The sequence below is a fragment of the Microtus ochrogaster genome, unplaced genomic scaffold (assembly GCF_000317375.1).
Source record: "Microtus ochrogaster isolate Prairie Vole_2 unplaced genomic scaffold, MicOch1.0 UNK7, whole genome shotgun sequence".
Taxonomy (NCBI): domain Eukaryota; kingdom Metazoa; phylum Chordata; class Mammalia; order Rodentia; family Cricetidae; genus Microtus; species Microtus ochrogaster.
In genome coordinates, this window is record NW_004949105.1 from 6676465 (window position 1) to 6691972 (window position 15508).

Below are 15508 nucleotides of genomic sequence, written 5' to 3' on the forward strand. Positions count from 1 at the left end.
CCATAAGCCATTTCCATAGGCACCATAAGCCATTTCCATAGGCACCATAAGCCATTTCCAGTATTATCCTCTTTCCAGTCTTTACTGCAGATCAGGGCCACACTTGTGAGTCACCCTCAGGGTTCAGGCCCTCATATACAAAGCTAAGAGTTTTACAGAACAGTAATTCCTTTGCCTTCTTATAGGTAAGCAGAGGAAAATGGCCTTCCTGGCAGCTATTCCTCACGCTTACCTGTAGGCATGCAAGCTGGCGGGCTACTCAGAGCGTTCCCCGAGATTGTAGGTTATATATGCTACTGGTTTCCAGACAGACCAACCACAGGCTAATCCGAGTCCCATGGCTTCCAGGGTGCGTAAGATCCTGTGTTTCAGACTGTTGTCTACACTGTGGTCCCCAAACTGTAGCATCCTCAGAGTCAGAAAAGTAAAGTCCTGGGCTGCACACTGACCTCCGAATGGGATGTGGAGCGGGGACAGGACAGAGTGCTGGCTCCTACTGGATTTCCCACCTCCAGGCAGGGGTGAGGATTGCTTCTGGTTTGGTATTTTGGGCATTCATGGAAGGACCATGGCTCCTCTGGGCACTCTGATTTCCCTTCTCGCCAGGACCACACTGAGTGGGATGAAATGTCTTCGAGGGTAGGCTCCTTTGTTCTGTCTACACCATCAGCTTGGTGGATGGGTCTCAGAAGGAGTGAGTCTGTTCATCCCCACTGGGTGCTGTTGGGACAATGGTCAGCCTTCCACAGTGTGTGAGTGTGCGTGTGCATGTGTGTGCGTGTGAGTGTGAGTGTGTAGGTCAGATGTAGGTGGCAGGTAGGTGCCCTTCTCGATTGTTTGCCACTTTATTGTCTGAGACTAGGAAGTTCCCTGATCCCGGAGCTCACAGGTTCAGCTAGACTGGTCGGTCAGCTAGCCCCAGAGATCTGCCTGCCTCTATTTCCCCAGCATTGAGATTGCAGGAATGTAAACACCTTGGTTGGCTTTTTAATGTTGCTTCTGAGGTTTGAACTTAGGTCCTTACACTCTCATGGCAAGAACTTGACAGATTGAGCCATCTCATCAGCCTCCGCTTCCCGCGTTCTCACCCCCAATGACCATAAGGCTGAATTTCCAGCATCATCACAGAGGCCGTTGGGCAACCTCTGGGACTCTGAGGTCAGAGCTCACTCAGCCCAATGTGCTTACTGGCCATGTGCCTGCTCCCCTCTGGGTCTGCCGCTCAAGGAAAAAGAATGCAGGCTATGAAAAGGGAAGACTTTGGCACGCTGTCTTGCAGTTGAAGCATCTTTTGCATTAGCTTGACTCTGCAGATAAGCCAGTGTCTGCCTACCCCAGTAGTTTTGAGCATGGCAATTCAAATCAAGCAGAACCACTGGAGAAGAATGAATGTCCCTGGCTGACTTGGAGCGCACATTTTTGATGGATGTGCTTTTGGCACTCAGCACACAGATTAGCACTGTGATTCTGAACAATAAGCCCCAGCCATTTGGGTTCTGCCCAGGACACATCTTTTGCCCTTTCTTTCCCTCTGGTACCTTTTGAGTGAGGCTTCACCGCCACACCAGACACCAACTGGGCAACTTGGCACAGAGTGTCTGTGTATCCCTGTCTCTGTTTCTGTCTACACGAAGTCCCCAGGTCCCATGCCTAAGCCTGGGAGGACAGGAGCCTTTTTCCTTGGACCAACTCTTCCTCCTCCTCTCTCCTCAGCCTCCATCATAAGTAGCACAGGTTGAGAATTTTTTTTTTCTCTTCCTAGCATCAGGGCCATAATTTCTTAAAACCCCGGGCTTTCCACGGCAGAGATCAAGATGGTAATTTCACGATGTGTGTTTTACCTCAGTTTTAAAAAGAAAAGGTGTCATGGGACACCCCCAACCCCTCACCACGAGTCCCGAGGCAACAGGGATGGGGTACTTTCAGATGAACACGGTCTGTCTGTATGAGGCATATGAATCACATCCCAAAAGTTTCATGCCTGACTTCTGTCTTTATCCTGAGTGACTCAGGGTTAACCTAATGAAGAGAAAGCCCCAACTGGAAGACAGAGATATTGTCTGGCCTGTGGGCAAAGCAGAGGAGGGGGAACCTTAGGTGGGGCAGCTGTCCTCCTTGAAGTGACCACAGAAAGATAAAAAAGGCAATTTTAAAAATTGGTCTGCCAGCTGGGCGATGGTGGCAAGCGCCTTTAATCCCAGCACCAGGGAGGCAGAGACAGGTGGAGCTCTGTGAGTTTGAGGCAGCCCAGTCTACAGAGTGAGTTCCAGGACAGGATCCAAAACTACAGAGAAACCCTGTATCAAAAAGCAAAACAAATGAACAAACAACCCCCCCCCAAAAAAACCCAAAACAACCCCCAAACTGGTCTGTCTGTCTGTCTGTCTGTCTATCTGCCTGTCACTTTTTTTTTTTTTTAAAGACATAGACTTTGAGTGGCTTTGATCCCTTGCTCTCACAGGGTACGACAGCAGGGAGCTCAATGGTCAGAATCAAACTCACTCAAGAGAATCAAACTACAGCTGTTTCAAATATTACTGTAGTTCAGTTGTGCCTTATTCTAGAACTTTCTGACAAGATTCTGCCTTATTCTCATGGGTTGGTTTAGTTTGGTTTTTCCAGTGCCTGGGAGTGAACCCATGGTCTCCCATAAGCCAGGCGAGTGCACTGAGTTCTAGTTCTAGCCTGCTTTTTGTCTATTTATTTTGAGACAGGATCTACCATGTCCTCCAGACTGGCGCTGAATTCACTCTGTAGCTCAGATAAGCCTGGAACTTGTAATCCCCCTGCCTCAGTCTCCCAGGTAACTAGAACTCCAGGCCTGCAACAACAAGGCAAGCTCAACTCCACTCTTAATTGAGTACACTTCCTAAGGAAAGAATTTTTGGATTCAGAAAGAAAAAAAAAAAAAACCAAAAAACCACCACCACCAAAAAACAAAACCCAAACTTCAAGAGCCAGCATGAGTAATCTGACTTCCTTCCCCTTCCAGAGTGAAACAGCTCATTCATTTCTAGAATGTGAAATTCCAATCAGGTGAGATGCAGATAACAATGGCTCTTGTTGGAGAACTCAAGAACCACAGAAGGGAAGAAGCCAGGCACCAAAGAGGGTCAAAGTGCACTGGGGCCCAGGAATCTCACTGGTCCCAATAGTGGAAGTAACCAGGGCCTAATAGATCTTAGCATCCTGTATGGTGGGATAGGAAGAACTTGTGCCAGCTCATGGCCTGCCTGGCAGAAGGAGACCATAGTGGGCCAGCAGAATCTCCAGGAGAACAGAAGAAAAGCAACAGAAGCCAGGGCCGGAGCTACCCTGTCCTGGTCAAGGCTAGAAATTCTCTTCCTATACCCCAGTGTCCAGATGTGGATACACACACCAACGAAGTGTGACAGCAATAGATGCAGCCACAGAGCCCGGAGAGGGCCAAGCCTCGGTCTCAGCGTTCCTTGTATTGCAGGAAGAGGGAGGAGGCCAGACAGTAAGATGGTGGGAAATCCTGTCAAAGCTGAGGTCCTCTCTGGAGAGTGGGGTGGGGCACCTGGCTCTGGTGGGAACTGGCAGGGGAAGGTGGCTTGCAGACAGGAAAGGACTGTATCCTGGTTCTTACTTAGCCATGACTTGGCTACTTGTGACAATGAAGAAAATCACCAAATAAGAAAGAAGGGAAGGAGGCACTTCCCTGGGAGATGTCCGTGGTTAGCTTCTTGCACTAGAGGGCCAGCTGGTTCTGACAGGGATATAGAAAACGTGAAGGTACTTCACCCTAGAAGCCAGTGCTGTTAGGATATGGTGTGGAGGGGATTTCTATTCTTTATACAAGATTCTAGAGGCTTCTTCATATCACACTCTACCAACCAGGCCCCACAAGCTTTCTTTCCTAGTCACATTCCCCTTGGGTCTTGAAGTTGCAGGAATACATTGTTATTTGTTAAAAGCCTTCATTTGTTCTGAAAGTAATTTAGTTACACCTTGACTTAAGTTAAATGAAAAAAAGATTTCCCCTTTGCTGGTATTTCTTAGACTCTAAAGGAAATGGAAAGAACTTTCTTGAGGCATCAGCGATGTGTCTGGACCAGCTGAGCTCCTGCCATACAAGGTAGGGCTGCATTATGTTCTGGGTCACTGCAACAGTGACCTTACAGGAGACATGAAGATGCAGCATGGTGTCCGTGCTCCAGGCACTAAGAAAATGGGCAAGGACCCTCACCCTACTGTAGACTTCCTGGTTAAGATGGCAGACTAGGGGACTGTTTCTCTGTAAGCAGGTAAAAGAGACAGGGACAGTAAGAAAAAAGAATGGGCTTCATCCCGAAGACAGACATGGGTGAAGGAAGGAAAAGATAGGAAAGAGGATGCAGATTAACATAGTGGACTGTGCAGTTCCCTGGGTTTCAGGAGGAAAACTGAGGCTGCTTCCAAAAGGGAAACCTAACACAGTGCTACCCTTCAGAGAAGCCCACAGCACCCACAAACCTCAGTTATGAATCTGTATGTGACAATGATCCTACAGTAGATGGGTCAGTAGACAAAACTATTTGTCAACATCTCAAGATTGAGGAAAGGCTTGCAGGGGCAGCTGTGGAGAGCAGACAGGCCAGACACCAGCAAACTGGTGCAGGCCCGCTAGACAGGCTCAGCCTCGGAAGCGTAGACTTTCGAATTTCTTTCTGTATTATGAATGGTTCCAGGCTACCAATGCTATGGTAGTCTGTGGCCCCCTTGCTAAGTGATACCCGAGACCGACCCTTCAAGAGCAGTCTGTTTGGGAAGGAAATCCCTCAACCAAGAAGAGAGAGGCAAAACAACAGGCGTAGAAACCATGGCACGGAAAAACAAGAAATATGGACCAGCCAGATCCCGAATGATGATTTCCAAAGTGCTCTGGTAAAAATGGGCACCGGCCAGAGAGCTGACACAGTAAATGAATTCAACCCAGACCCTAGAGGGAAAAGTCATCCAAACGCATGAAAAAAGTAAACGCGTGGAAGGGGAAATGAAGGTCAGCAATGAACGACCCAGAAGACCACCAGAAAACTCTTACATCGCATAAGCCAGTTGCCAGATACAAAATCATTAGCTTTACTATCCAGAAATAACAAACTCACCAAGGAAGGAATTGGAAAACCAGAGTTACTGACAGGTGGGAGCTGCCATGTGGTTGCTGGGAATTGAACCCAGGTCCTTTGGAAGAAGTCACTGCTCTTAACCACTGAGCCAACTCTCCAGCCCCAGGGCTTATATTCTTTATGGGGGCTCTCCTCTCCTCTCCCTCCTCTCCCTTCCTCTCCTTCCTTTCCCCTCCTCTCCCCTCCCCTCCTCTCCCCTCCCCTCCTCTCCCCTCCCCTCCCCTCCTCTCCTCTCCTGTCCTCTCCCCTCCTCTCCCTCTCCTCCTTCTCTCTCTCCTGGGGCTAGTGCCACTGTGGGTGAGGACTGGGGAGGATAGGGCCGCGGAAGGAATGTGTCTTTAAATTATTGCACCCTGTATCTAGCCAGAGCCTTAGGACAGAGCAAGACCATGTTTGTGACTGTTTGTGACCATGTGAGGCCACGAGACCCTTTCCCTCTCACAGGTCCCTGTAACCCTGCACCAAGCTCAACATCCAGAGAGAGAGCAGAGCTCAAGGAGCCCTGCCAGGCACTGGGTCATGGCTCCATGGAATTCAAAACACCGTTTCTCTAATTCCCATGTGAGAGATCACCAAAATGGGCAGAAACAGCAAAATAAGAATTTTATGGGTGGAGTCGAAACGATCCCTAGGAAAAAATGCAAATGCCCACGGGTAAATGTCCACCGCACCCCTACAGCTGCTTCATCCAGTGGATACAACATTTAATTTGGGGGGTGGGGAATGCAGTGAGGAAAAACACATCTTCAAGTGTAGTCTTCCACTGATTTTTCTCTAAGTAGTCTTTATTCAAAAGATGTGTTTCAGTATTGGCAACTGAATTCTACTTCCTCTAGGCCTAAGTCTCTTATTCCAGTGGGGTGCCCACACCTGACTGTAGGCGTATGGCCACTGGAGGTGAAAAGGGCGTGTCTGGGCAGAAGAGCAGAGGATGGGGGTAGAGCACATTTAATGTCTTTTTCTTTATAAATGGTCACATGAGGTCATGTTGACACAAGCTGTGCTAGAATCGAAGCAATCCTCTTCCTCACCATACACTACCCCCTGGGCTTTGGTTTTTGAGACAGGGTCTTGCTTGTGTAGCTCACCTCCAACTCTTAATCCTCCTTTTCCAATCTCCCAAGCTCTAGGGTTACAGGGTCACTGCCTTCCCCAGCTCCATAAGGATTATGAATGACACTCTGAAATTATGCCTCTCTGAGGATGGTTTGAAATCCTACAGGTCGGAAAGAGGGGGCTTCAATTAGACTCTTCAGTGGGTCCCATTCCTGGGTGAGCACAGCTATTTTGGTCTTTGCTGAGCAAGATGTAACGGGATGGGGCGGGGGCAATAGTGTCTTTAGACCTGAGTGAGAAGCACACACGGGAGGACACAGGGCAGATCTGGCAGGGCGGTTATCAGCTGCAGGGCGGTGACAGGTCAGCGTGCCAGGCCACATCACTGCCCAAATGCCCCAAGGCTACCTGAAACAGAGGCCATGGCCATTGGGGGATTCCACACAGAGGCCTGTGCCATACAGAGATGTGTGAGTGTGTGTGTGTGCGCGCGTGCGTGCGCACATGTGTGTGTGTGGCGGGCATGGGTGAAGGGTGGTTGGGGATACAGGGTGTCTGGCACACTACTGCTTTAAAGCAGTTAATCCTTTCTCATGTGGGACAGAGCATGAAGCTCTCCCCTTCTTCACAGTGAGGACACTGACCCGATGGGGGCTGAGCATAGTCCTGCTGCCCTGTGAGGAAGTTTCTCCTCTTCTAGGGCAGTGTAACTCTTCAGCTCAGCTGTTCTACCTCAAGTCCAAGAAACAACAGAGTAGCCGTTTTTCCTCCCAGCTCGAAGGAAGTAACTGCTTCTCCTCTTCTCTCCTCCTCTCCTCTCCTCAACACAGAACCCTTTTAGGACCCTGCTGTGTGCCCCACTCTTCAAGCCAAGGAAATTGGGGCTCTTCCCCTCCCATGCTGACACTGTTCTCCTGGAGAGAGCCCCCAAACTGCACTCACTCCAGATTCTAGTCAAAAGTCCAAGGTCGTCTTTGCTCTGTTTTTGATCCACTGGGCATACACTGGGGTTCCTCCGTCCCTTCTCTGGGTCTATAAATTGGTTAAAACTCAGGGGACACCCCTAGGTCTGGGGACAGCACAGAGGCTCCATACTCTCAATGGATGCACCAGCCCACAGAAACCCCGGCCCAGGCTACTGTTGGGAAGCAGCCAAGTCAGCCTTGGGAGATTTCAGGGGAGCTTCACACTCATCCACACGATAGATCAATTCACTGGTCACGGGTGACCCGTTTCTGGACCCCCTTCTAATAGGTGGGGCTGAAAGTCTCAAACTCTAAAGCTGTGTGGGTCCTTCAGGAGACCAGAACCCACACTCCAGCTCTACGTGGAGGCAGCTGTCAATCAGTCAGTTATTACAAAGGACCCTGATTACAGAGGTGTCCCGTGATAACAAGAGCAAATGTTACATGCCCTCTACTTCATCACCCTGCAGGGAGGCTCCCGGTGCCCCCCCCCAGCCCCCCCGGGCCTTCTGGTAGAGGAAACTCCCACCCAAGCCAGGGGACAAATCTCTTCAAGGCATGGGGCCACATTTCCTAAATCATTTCCTCTGCCATATTTTCTAAATCAGCAAGTGACTCTCACTCACTGGAGGGAGAACCAGCCCAGAATGCCCTGTTCTTAGCACATCCGTTAATCACTGGCATATGATTGACTTGTGATTGCGGTTTGAGTAGCTGCTAAAAACTCCCAAGACCTGGGCATGGTGGGGCACTCCAAAGGCAGAAGCAGGATGATCTCTGTGAGCTAAAGGCTAGCTAGGGCTATATAGTGAAGCCATATCTTAAACATCCTCACCCTCTCCCAGCATCACCGCTCCCCACCCCACCACTACCACCACCACCAAAACACCCAAGAGTTTCAGTTATCTGTATTCTCAAATCGTTGACACTGGCAGAACAATCGCAGAGAGAGGGTAGGTTCCTGTGCACCCTCCACCCAGGCTGTATGACAAACTAATGCTTTATAATTATGATATATATATAATGCTATATATATTCCTTCTCTCAAAAGGAAGAACATTGGCCCAGCCATCTACGGACGCCACTAGATTTTAAGTTTTTCACTAAAGTGTCTTTTCTGTGCCAGGACCCTCTCGGGGTGGCACACCACATTCGAAGCTATGATGTACAGAAAAGCTCATTGCTCCAAAATCAGACCCAGCCAGAGTGGCAGAACAGGCCTCAGCAGAGCAGGGAGTGACCAGGAGCCAAAGACGGGGTCCCCACCCCCAAGATGAACAGATTAGACTTCACTAGGGAAGCCCTGGCTACTTAACTTCCTTAGAAAGCTACCCTTTAGCCACACCCACAGAACTTAGATAGTCACAGAGTCCTCTGAAGATTCCAAATCATCTGATCATTCCATAGATTACTTAAACAAAAAACCTCATTGTCACCTGGAGAAACCAGTGGGGACAAAGGCCACAGTCCTGAGATACTGTCATTAATCAAAGGGACTGGCTGCTAGGAGTACCATTTATTTACTGCATTCCAGAAGCTTCTCAAAATGCGACAGCAAAGGTCTCACGTCCAAGTTGCTGTTGTGACGTGCCAGGGAACCCTGACATATAGTCTGACACGTCTCCACGCCCCACTGGGCACCTGAGCCTCAGGCCCATTCCCAAGTCTTAAGCCTACCACAAGGCCTGGCAGAGGTGGGCAGCTCAGGCTACACTGACTACCTATCTCCCACTAGCCTGGGTTGTGGGGTTCATCACAGGAGCTCCCTTTCGCTCTGAGCTCTGGTAGCTAATGAGTGGTCATGCCGGAGGAAATGCACACCTCTTGCCAAGTCCCCTTGGTTCTTAAGGTGAAGCAGCCTGTGCTGGTGTCTAACTCACCCGACACCTCACTAGCAATAGCCTAGCAGTTAGAGGTCAGACGTGGATTGCAAAGCCGTTTCTAGAGTTCTCGGGTCCTAGATACCTTCTGACTGCCCACAGTTGCACTAGCAGCGGCTTCTTCTAAGTCACCCATTTGTTGGAAAGCCACAGGGCTCTGCACTGACTTCCCCTCGCTGAACACTCAGGTTCCCTCTCTTCTCCCCAGACTTACAACTACAGCCCTTTGGGTTTTATTCTCTACATCCAAATCTTCGTTTTTCTGCTCTGGAACTTTGTCCTTGAATTTCACATGCTCTCTCTTCCTGGGACTATTTCCCCAGACGGGGCTGGAGCCCCTTCCTGCCCATTCTCTTCTGCTAACATTTCCTACGCATCAAAGTGTGTGGGCTGCCAGTGGGGATCTAAGTATGGAGGGAAGGTGATTTCCAAGGTTCCAGAGGGCTGGACATGCTTGTGGCTCCATTCCAGCAACAGAGAGCTCTCTCCCAGGGACTTTCTCTTCCTAGGGGCCCAGGTTTCACACAAAGGGATCAAAGCCACAGGGAAGCGGGGACACACAATCCTCCTTGGTCTCCAGACCCGCCAGCTCCTTTATCAGCCCTACACAGTGGATGCTATTCCCCAGATCTCTATGAGTCTAACGTACACGGAACCTAGGCGTGCCCACAGTAGGCTGCACTTGCTCATCCAGTTGAGATCATTACCCAGGCAGCCTGCCTTGGAGGATTCTGGGATTGGCACCCCTTTGCGACTCAAGCCTGGCTCTCAGGGTGAGCATCTGTACGTGAACTAGTTCTTCAGGTCTTGTATTCACTTTGGGAGCCTTCAGAAATGGCTGTGTGGATGATGGCAAGTTGTCCTGAATTGCATAGGCAGAACGTCTGGGTTTGCTCTGGGTCCAGAGCTGAGCAAGGTGAGGGCATGTGGAGCCTGCTTCCTTCTTTCCCTTGCTTCTGTGCCCCTGGTCTCCAGAGTAGTAGAGGGAGACCCCTGCCCCCACTTCCTGTTTGCCCAAGGTCAAGACCAAGGAAGGCTCCCACAGAAGACCCAAAGATAAGCCTCAGGGGCATCCTCACTATTGGCGTGGGAACCCAGGAGGCTGGTGTAGTGGTGAATGAGGTGCCTGACTCCCATACTCTTAAGTCATTTACAAAAGAAAGATCCTAGGCATGTTATTTATACTCTGGGCCTCTTTTTTCACACCTGTAATATGGGCATGAAAATTATCCACATTGATGCTGTTTTCCTGGAGGCTTTTATGTACTCGTGTGTGTGTGTGTGTGTGTGTGTGTGTGTGCGCGTGTGTCACGCACACACACACACACTGGCATGCAAGAAGCATTCATTAAATAATCACCCATTCTTTTTGCTAACTGTCCTCAGCTGCTTCTGGACAAAGCACAACGAGATACAACCGGTGGTCCTTATTTAGTGAACTGACCCACCCCAGGAAGATTCTGGATACCAAAAACAATGGAACAGCATCACAGATTCCAGCAGACAAAGAGGGGAGGAACAGAGGTGGTCACAGGTCAGAATTTCGTAACACAGCATTTAGGATCAAGGACTTGTGTCCCAGGTCCCAGCTGTGAGAAAGCCAGTGGACCGGCAGAAGCTTAGAAGTTGACCACCGCATTGCTGACCATAACTAATTACACGCTGTTTCAGGCACAGAGATCCCCACAAGTGTGGGAAAGCCATCACGGTGCTCGCCCACTGCATTTGCATGTTCAGAACCTAAAGTCCAGAGAATGAAACAAGCATGCACAAGACCTCAGGTCCTGTCCCTCAGCTCACGTGAACAGGTCAGGATTCCCAAAGTTTTCTATGTCTTGAGAATGCAGGGTTCTAGCTTGCACCTCAAAGCCCCGCCGGAATGTCTGAGAAGGGTCAAGGGATCTGAGTTTTTGAAAAGCCTTTCTAGGTAATTTGACTTTGCTGGGAAATAGATGCTCTTTTTCACATCCAAGGATAGAGAGCCAGAGATACTGGGGTGGGTTTGTATCATGGGAAAGGGTATGCGGGAACATGGAGCAGTATTGTCTATGCGGGGAACATGGCCTCGGTGACAAGCTGCAGATATTCTGAGAGGTGTGGAGACAAACTGAGGCTTGGGGTCACGAGGTGAGGGCAGAGCTGTGTAATATGCTTTTCCATAGCAAGCCCTCAGGTCTTCTCAGGAGTGAAGACACTGGTAGCTGTGCAGTGGCTCTGGGGCCCGGGCTGTGGGAGTCAGCACACTGCCGGGCACTTTCTAGGAACTTAGATTTAAGTGTCTGCTGTGGTCTATGGATCCCAGCCAAGTGGGAGTCACGCATGAGGGCCCACAGGTAATGGCTGTTCTAACTCATTTAGGCTCTGCTCTTCTTAAGTCAGAACTTAGGACCGGGGCAGGAAGAAGACAGACTCAAGGCATAAGACTGGCCAGGACTCGATGGCCAAAGTCTGGTCAGAGTGTTCCCTTTTCCCTCATGCCAGGCCCTGGAGCCCAGCGTAGCAGAAAGCATCTCTTTGGTGGGACCAGTTCCCACTTACTGCAAGCCAGAGGATCACTGATGGTTTCAGCTCGGTGAGGAAAGGGAGAGAGAGCAGGAGTGGATCTCCTTCCTCCAGGATGTGCTGGATCCAGACAAGCAAAGTGTACTGGTATCTGCAAGTCCTATCTAGGCACTGAGTGCTACACAGACAAGTAAACAACACACAGAACACCTGGCCTGTGCCCTCACTTTTTGTGTTTCCTTTGGAGACCCTCCACAGGGCTGGCATCAGGACCCAGCTCTATAACGATTGGCTATATACATGGAACCCCCACTGCATTCCTTGAGTCTACAAGCAATTCTGGCAGGGTCTGCCATAGTCATGGAGAGAGCAATGGGTGTGGTAAACAGATCACAGATGCCCTGGTCCACAGGCCTCCCTTTGGCCTGCAGCTCTCAAGGGCCTACTCAAGATTTGAGAGAAACTGCGGTTTCCAGTCCATTGTTCCCTAACAACGATAAAGCAGGAGGTTGTCTTCTCCTTGCTCCGCCCCTCCCCGGAGTCTCATATTTAAGCAAGAAGCTCTCTACCCACCACAGTGCCTGGACACCACCGCTGAGTTTCTGGAAACTCTTTGCTCCCAACCCCCTTCAACCATGCGCCTCACGGCCTAGTGACAGACATTCCTCCCTTGCTGCTAAGGCCAAAGCTTGGCAGCAAACGGTGCCTGAGGCTACGTTTTAATTATTAGCTCCCGAGAGAGGGCCTACGCCTGCACCGCACGGGGGGGGGGGGGTGCGGCTGGCGGACACAATACCTACAGCACACACCTACACGCACGCGTACACTCAGGTGGACTCGGCGCGCCAGACTTCCACGAGGCTTCGCGAGTTTCCTAACCCCTCGCGGGAGCGGAACTCCAAATGCATGGAGTTAGAGGTGTACTTACCGCCAAGACGCTTGGAGCCAGGAGCAACACTGTCACAGTCGCCAGCAGCAGCCACCTACACCGGAGAGGGAGGGAGGGTGAGAGGGCGACACGAACCAGCGGGCCCCAACTTGTCAACTTCTCAAAGCAGCATGTAAGCCCCCCTGCACCCAGGAGACCATGCAGAGGATCACTTACCCTCGCAGGGCATGGCCAGACGCTGCGAGCTTCACTCGATCCATGATCCCAGTCTCACTGCTCTAGGCTCGGCTCGTTCCCCTCCTAACCTGGAGGCAAGAGACAAAGCGGGTTAGCAAGGGTTGCAGGCAGAGGGAGCATCGTCACCGCAGCACCCTGACTCCGCGGTGCTGTCCCCTCTTTTTCCTTGCGGGGTGACTAAAAGTTCCGTCCCATCAGGAGACAGAGGAGGACTCTTCTCCGTAGGCCCTGGCTGAAGTCTCTTAGTCCATACAGCGCGATCCTCATTCCTCTATCTCCTTTCCATTCCGATCCAAAGCCTTTGCCTGCCCCCAGCGCTCCAAGTCCGAGACTTAGGGCCTGGGTCTCGAGGGCTTCCAGGGGGTCGCTCTCACCTCGGGGTTCCGAGTCAGGAGCTGCTGCCCGCGCGCATGGGCCCCTGCAGAAGCGCTGGCCCGCGCCACACCAGCGTTCAGGCCCTCCTGGTTCTGCTCCGGGGGCTCCGGCCTCCCGTCCCCAGTGTCCCTGACCTGTGCTTGGCCGGGATTGGCGAGCCAAGGGACTAAGGGGACTCAGGCGCGGGAGTTGCTGGGTGCGGAGCGCAGAGCCCCGGCGTTCAGACTCTCAGCGACACTAAGTCCCGAGCGGGCGCGCAGCCTCCGCCTCTTACCCGCGCCGCAGGGTCCTCCCCTTGGAGACGCCGCCCGCGCACCGCCGAGGGGAGGGGGCAGCGCCAACAAATTGGGGAGCTCCTCTGGCCGCGCGCTCAGGTCTCTGCTCAGAGCTGCCTCACCCGGGACGGTGTGCAGGGCTCACACCGGGCCATCCGAGACTGAGCTGCTCGCCGCGGCTCCCGGGAGCCGGGCTGCAGTTCCCTGCAGTCCCCGTTGGTCCCCCGCCGCCCCGGGCGCGCCACCATGGGGCCCCGGTTCAGCTTCTGGCTTCTGCTGCTGCCCGCCGCCCTTCTGCTCCACGAGGAGCGCAGCCGGGCCGCTGCGAAGGTGAGTCCTCTGCGGGCTCTGCTCCCCAACCTCCCGCCCTGCACCCCCGGCGCCCCGCGAGGCCTCTTTGTCCCGCGCCTGGCGCGGTCAACCCACCCGGCCCTCGGGGGTGTCGCGGGTTGCATGGCCAGGTGCAGTCTTCCGGCGGGTCTCGGCTTATGGTCCCCGTGGGCTGCGGTCGCGCATCCATTACGGAACCTTCTTTGTTATGGGCAGGGTACGGGAGAGTTAGGATAGGACTGAAGCTTAGAGCGCACCGCGGTCGGGTGAGGGTGCCGGGCGAGCTAGGGAGATTTGAACTCTCACCGCCGCGGCGCTCAGCGACGGGGCGCTCGAGTGGGTCTGGGCTGGAAGGGTGGGCACGCACACCCCACGCCGTTTCAGAGTCCCACACACATGTGCAGGGGGAATCGCTTTGGGCGTGTTTCTGGTTGTTTGGAGACTCTGATGGTTGAGGCCGAACAGCTCTGGGCCGTTTGCCTGGAAACATCTGTATTTTTGCTTTCCCACGACTTTTGTGTAGCCTACGGCACGCTTGAGAACAGACGCGGGCTCTTCTACGCATCCTTAAAGCCACTGCCTCAACTCTTGCCTTTTATGAGTGTGTGCCTGAAAATTATAACCACATTTAGACTTGAGTGTGAAACCAAAGAGAAACTCCATCGCATTGTTCCCTGCGCAAATTGTTTTTTTAGTTTTTGTTTCCTCTGGTGCTGTGCTTGGCCAGGAGGGCGCTGGGAGATGTTTGCAGGAGCCAGACTTCCAGCTCTGGAGGAGCCCGGCCAGACTTTCTTTCGCCTCTAGAGAATACACTTCAGCTGCCGCTGTGACAGCCATGCAGGCCCAAAGGCCACAAGGTGTGGCCTCTCAACAGTTTGCCTTACCCCTCAAATGCCTCAAAATGATGTTTGCTACTTATGGGCACTTCCAATTCTTTTCTTTTCTTTTCTTTTCTTTTCTTTTCTTTTCTTTTTAAAAGGCTGTTTAATTCGGCATTTTTACTTAATTTTTAAGAATTTCACCTTTTTTTCTGCAGGAGCGATACTGATCAACTGTACTATAAATTATTAACTGTTAGATACTAGAATAGACTGGTAATATGTACTCAGGTTTCTTAATTAAGTTTTGCCTCCCTGGTGGCAGCTTCTTCATTGGCTACTGAAGAAGGATGATTGCATCAGCAACCAACTTCAGAGAATTCCCTCCCCGACGGTCCGCTGTCCCGTCTCTCCCTTCCCCACAGGTCACTGTTTAACTGCCCTTTCTCATGGTGAGGGTAGTTTTCAAAAGAGCAGGCTTGCTGGGCTGGGCCTGGTGGTCCCTGCCTATGGGTTTTGCTACTTAGAGACTGAGGCAGGAGGATCTCAAGTTCAAGGCCAGCCTGGGCTGCTGAGTGAGTTTAAGGCTAGCCCAGGCATATTCGTGAGACCCTCCCTAAAATGAAATCGTAGAAAGAGGCCCATGGACGTAGCTCCGTGAAGTGCTTGCCCAGCACATGCATAACCCTCGGTTCATACCCCAGGGTGGAAAATATTGACCAAAAGATTTAGTGCTTCTAAGAAGACCAGGTTAAGCCATGGTAATGGAAAAGCACGAGCCACTATTTAGCTTCAGATTTTTCTGGACGATAGAGTTTACAAAGCTAACTGTAAGAGCTAACTTTGCTCCAGACACTGAGGACTTTAGAAGGAATGAGTCAGCCTCACAGACTCCCAATCTTCCTGCAGAAATCAAACGAACCCAATGTTGAGAACTGAGACTGTTTTACTTCCTACTGATTGTTATACATGACCAAGTACATTCCTGACCGCTCACTCTGCTCTATTCCTCAAACTGTCTTGAAGGATCTTCAGTAGTCTGGCCTGTGTCC

At 51.5% G+C, this 15508-nt stretch overlaps 2 protein-coding genes across 3 annotated transcripts in view; one reads left to right on the top strand and one right to left on the bottom strand.

Moving 5' to 3' along the window:
- The window catches only part of Col4a2 (collagen type IV alpha 2 chain), a 137755-nt gene extending 124456 nt beyond the window's left edge, over positions 1 to 13299 (bottom strand). Inside the window, exons 1-3 of the mRNA XM_005366318.3 lie at positions 13033 to 13299; positions 12638 to 12726; positions 12461 to 12515 (exon numbers count right to left, since the gene is read on the bottom strand). Coding sequence (XP_005366375.1) covers positions 12461 to 12515; positions 12638 to 12681 — 99 coding nt within the window. The 5' untranslated portion in view covers positions 12682 to 12726; positions 13033 to 13299. The remainder of the gene's footprint in view (positions 1 to 12460; positions 12516 to 12637; positions 12727 to 13032) is intronic.
- Positions 13300 to 13467: 168 nt separating this feature from the next.
- Positions 13468 to 15508, top strand: part of Col4a1 (collagen type IV alpha 1 chain) — a 115473-nt gene continuing 113432 nt past the window's right edge. For both annotated transcript variants that reach the window (XM_026788780.1, XM_026788781.1), the window contains exon 1: positions 13468 to 13638. In XM_026788780.1, coding sequence (XP_026644581.1) covers positions 13555 to 13638 — 84 coding nt within the window. In that variant the 5' untranslated portion in view covers positions 13468 to 13554. The remainder of the gene's footprint in view (positions 13639 to 15508) is intronic.